At 41.9% G+C, this 4,692-nt stretch overlaps 1 protein-coding gene across 1 annotated transcript; it reads right to left on the bottom strand.

The window, feature by feature from the left end:
- Positions 1–2,886: 2,886 nt before the first annotated feature.
- On the bottom strand, positions 2,887–3,804 carry LOC122320350. Its single transcript, XM_043208543.1, has one exon. It carries the CDS (start codon positions 3,802–3,804, stop codon positions 2,887–2,889), a length of 918 nt encoding a protein of 305 aa, XP_043064478.1.
- Positions 3,805–4,692: the final 888 nt, after the last annotated feature.

The following is a 4,692-nucleotide window of genomic DNA, read 5'->3' on the forward strand; positions in this document are numbered from 1 at the left end:
TCAGTTGTTTTCCCCATATTTTCCGCCTTTTTGCAACCCACACTACCGTGAGCCCGATCCCTCCATCTCCGTCGGTTCACCCTCTATCAAAATTTCCGATAGTCCCGCAGATATAAATTTTCTGTAAGCGATCTTGGACAGACTGAGTCATATCCCAGCCAGGAAACTACTTTACATTTTATGTATTCCAATAACTCTAAAATAAAGCACTCACATTTCCAATAATTTCCATTAAATCTATATATATTTTTCAATCTTTCTTATGGCAGCTATTTGGTATAATTGTCCGAATTTTATGAATTTTTATACCCTTGCAGAGCAAAGGGTATTATAATTTCAGTCAGAAGTTTGCAACGCAGTGAAGGAGACACCTTAGACCCCATAAAGTATATATATTCTTGATCAGCATCACCATCTGAATCGAAATATGTATGTACGTCTGTCCGTCGGTCCGTCTGTCTGTTTCTATGTAAACTAGTCTCTCAGTTTTGAAGCTAGCGTGCTGAAACTTTCTGAAAAGTTGTGTAGGTATTGCACTCAGTATATAAGTCGCAACGAGCCGGATCGGCCGACTATATCGGATAGCTCCCATACCACAGTGGTTGCGCCCATAGGCCAAAAATAAAAAAAGTCATAACAACAAAAATGTACGAAAAGTAGGTAAACAAATCGTTTCTAAATTGTCCAAGCTTCTTGATGGCAAACTATATTTTTCTGTAAATCTAACGCTTCTTTCTAAAAATAAAATTAAAATTGTAAGAAGGTGTTCATTTACACAGCGCAGCTTGCGCGCATTGCGAACATTTCATAGCAAACCCGAACTTTCAAGTGGTCAGTTCATTTATTACGTGTCCAAATTTAAAATATTTGTAATGGATTTTAAAGTTGAAGGTATTTTCTAAAATTTGAGATATTATAAAAAAACATACTTGCTAAACTGTTCTTGTTATATAAATTTGAAATAATAGGGGAATGTTGTCAGGGTTGGGCCATTGTCAGAGTTGGGCCATCTCAATATTTCGAAAATTCGTTCTAGTACCTTCTGTTTGTGGGTGTTTAGAAACTTCTATCGGTCACTCGAAACTTTCCACCTGACTACTTATTTCGGGATTTCATTTTTCTACGTGTCGTTTTCCTGTGAAAAATAAATGCTCGAAAAAGTTTTTTTAACCTGGCCGATAAGGTGGAATAACACAAGATTACAACATGTCATCCGCAAAGTGAACATAAAAATACGTTATATAGGTGTTATATTACAAAATACTAAGATATAGTTTCATTGATAGATATAGTTTGGCTATATCATACCATAATAGATTAATACCGCATGTCGTCAGGGTTGGGCCACTTTTGTAGTCAGGCTTGGGCCATCAAAATTTGTACATTTTAATTGTGTATTTTCGATTTTTGTTGTAATATTTATGTTTTTTGTAGCAAAAATATGCAAAACAAATTTGTTGGGTCAGTAAGCTTTTTTACTAACCGTTACCTTGTGCCCAAGTAAATAAAACGCACAAATTTTAGCTTAAATAATGCACTTATTTATTACTGGCACCAAGGCCTTAAATTCACAGAGTTATTGTTTGTTGTAGATTTAGTTAGGCAGGCAGACCGAATTGTCTGTGCCTTTTTTTGCAGCGAAAGGGTATTTTAGCATGCAGACCGATTTGTCTGTGCCTTTAGCGAAAGTATATTAGCAGGCAGACCGATTTGTCTGTGCTTTAGACGAAAGTATATAACCGAGATTTGGCAGGCGATCAGCGATCGTGCCTTGTGTAAGCGTGTACAGATTCGAACTAGTATAAAGTTATGTTGGGCAGGCAGACCGATTTGTCTGTGCCTTAAACGACGCGAAGAGTATATAGCCGTAGAGTATATACATACATAGGCAGGCGATCAGCGACCGTGCATTCTTGTAAGCGAAAACGAATAGAATTACATGAAGCTTGCCGTGGACAAGGCCAGGAAGCGATAAGCGAAAAAGTGCAAAGGTAGTTAGCAATGACAATCAAAACAGTGTTGCCGCGCAGGGCAAATAGCAAAAGAAAAGGAGAACATCGAGAATTTGGTTTTTTATTTGAAATTAGTGGTTTGATTTAGGCTGCGGCATGCCCGAACATACTCCCCCCGTTGGAAGACCAGGGCTTTCAACCAGATCCAGCTTCGGCAGCACGCACAGCTTGCGGACAACCCTTCGAGAGATCCGAGCCACACGAGCAACTCCATCAGATCCAGGCACCAATTCCATGATCCTGGCTAATGGCCATTTAAATAGCGGCAGAGTGAAGACGACCTCGTTGATTTGTAGCACAGGTTTGGGAGTGCGCCACTTTGACCGTTGCTGTAACAGGGTCAAGTACTCTTCACGACACCGTGACCAGAAGATTTTTGGAAGTAGGAAATTCTCTGCCAGCGGTCCAAACGGTTGAAGATCAGCTTTGTGACGTCAGGCTCAGAGTACAACACCAGTGGAACTGTGCCAAGAAAGTGTGCAGGAGTTAGCGCCTCAAGATCTGCCGGATTCTCTGAAAGAGGGAGTAAAGGCCGTGAGTTTACAATCGCCGCAATGTGGCAAATGAGAGTGCGCAATTCATCGAACGATAATAACGATGGGCCAACAGAACGGTAGAAATGAAATTTGGCCGTTTTTACTGCAGCCTCCCAGAGACCTCCAAAGTGAGGTGAACGAGGGGGAATAAAACGCCACTCAATCGAATCTTCCAGGCAGAATTCTTCAATCGCTCGAATGTGGGGGCTCGCTAAGAAAAGATTCTTCAGCTCAGCTAGCTCGTTCTTGGCTCCAACGAAGTTCGTGGCATTATCCGACCATATTCGGACAGGTTTGCCTCTAGTGAGAAAAAACCGCTTCAGTGCTCCCAAAAATGCTTATGTCGAAAGATCCTGGACAAGCTCCAGATGCATCGCTTTCGTCGCGAAACAGATGAAAACGCAGACGTACGTTTTCCCAGGCACCTTGCTTCGAACTCCGGTTTTGTAGTAAAATGGACCGCAGGTGTCCAGACCAGTAACCATGGACGTAGACGTGGCATTTACACGATCCTTGGGCAAGTCAGCGATTATGTGTTGAGAAAGCAGTGGTTTGGCACGAAAGCAAATAAAGCATTTGGACGCTGCAGCTGACACTGTTTTGCGGCCACCTAATGGCCAAAACTGAAGGCGCATGTGAGCAAGCAGAGCTCGTGGACCAGAATGCAAGTTCCTCCGATGCAAGTCCAGAATAATGGCACGTGTAACTGGATGCTGGCGTGGCAGTATGACAGAATGCTGCGCATTGTAATCCAAGGACGAATTCTGTAGACGGCCACCAACTCGCATCAGACCGAAGCTATCGATGAATGGCAATAGAGAGGACAACGGGCTGGATGATGAAATTTGCTGCTTAGAATGCAGTCTCCAGTAGTCATCAGCCAGCTTGCTCATTTGGATACATCTGATGAACATCTGAGTGCCCATCTTGACATATTTGACGGCAAGACCAGGACGTCTTTTACGGTGTGCAAATTTGTATTCGAATCCGAAAGTGTGGGTCATCTTTTGACAGGAATTCACGAGATTGCGTTTTAAGGGTAGATCCACTTTGGTAGAGACGCCAACCAAAATGCCCTTTCTGAAGTCGGGAGGAGTCTTCTCAGGCAAACAAGATTCAGGCCAATCGTGCTGATTCTTGAGAAGGATCGCTGGGCCTCTGAACCAAAGGGCAGAATCCAGAAGCTCACTCTGGGAAGCTCCTCTTTTCAAATTGTCGGCTGGATTGCAGTCAGTCAAAACGAAGTGCCAACTCATGCCACTGGATAGCTTCTGAATTAAAGATATTTGATTAGTAACAAATACTTGAAAGCGTGAATGTTCATAGCTTATCGATGATAAAGCTCCAGCAGAATCAAAGATAATCAAAGAGAACCGAAACGAAAATAATAAATTATTTGTTTGGTTGCACTTTAGTTTTAGATGGTTCCAATTTCTATTGCACTATCACGTCGGGGTCACCAAAATGTTGGGTCAGTAAGCTTTTTACTAACCGTTACCTTGTGCCCAAGTAAATAAAACGCACAAATTTTAGCTTAAATAATGCACTTATTTATTACTGGCACCAAGGCCTTAAATTCAAAGAGTTATTGTTTGTTGTAGATTTAGTTAGGCAGGCAGACCGAATTGTCTGTGCCTTTTTTTGCAGCGAAAGGGTATTTTAGCAGGCAGACCAATTTGTCTGTGCCTTTAGCGAAAGTATATTAGCAGGCAGACCGATTTGTCTGTGCTTTAGACGAAAGTATATAACCGAGATTTGGCAGGCGATCAGCGATCGTGCCTTGTGTAAGCGTGTACAGATTCGAACTAGTATAAAGTTATGTTGGGCAGGCAGACCGATTTGTCTGTGCCTTAAACGACGCGAAGAGTATATAGCCGTAGAGTATATACATACATAGGCAGGCGATCAGCGACCGTGCATTCTTGTAAGCGAAAACGAATAGAATTACATGAAGCTTGCCGTGGACAAGGCCAGGAAGCGATAAGCGAAAAAGTGCAAAGGTAGTTAGCAATGACAATCAAAACAGTGTTGCCGCGCAGGGCAAATAGCAAAAGAAAAGGAGAACATCGAGAATTTGGTTTTTTATTTGAAATTAGTGGTTTGATTTAGGCTGCGGCATTACCGAACTTAAAAACTTAAAAAAA

This window comes from Drosophila ficusphila, unplaced genomic scaffold (genome assembly GCF_018152265.1).
Source record: "Drosophila ficusphila isolate 14025-0441.05 unplaced genomic scaffold, ASM1815226v1 contig_470, whole genome shotgun sequence".
In the NCBI taxonomy this organism is placed as follows: Eukaryota; Metazoa; Arthropoda; class Insecta; order Diptera; family Drosophilidae; genus Drosophila; species Drosophila ficusphila.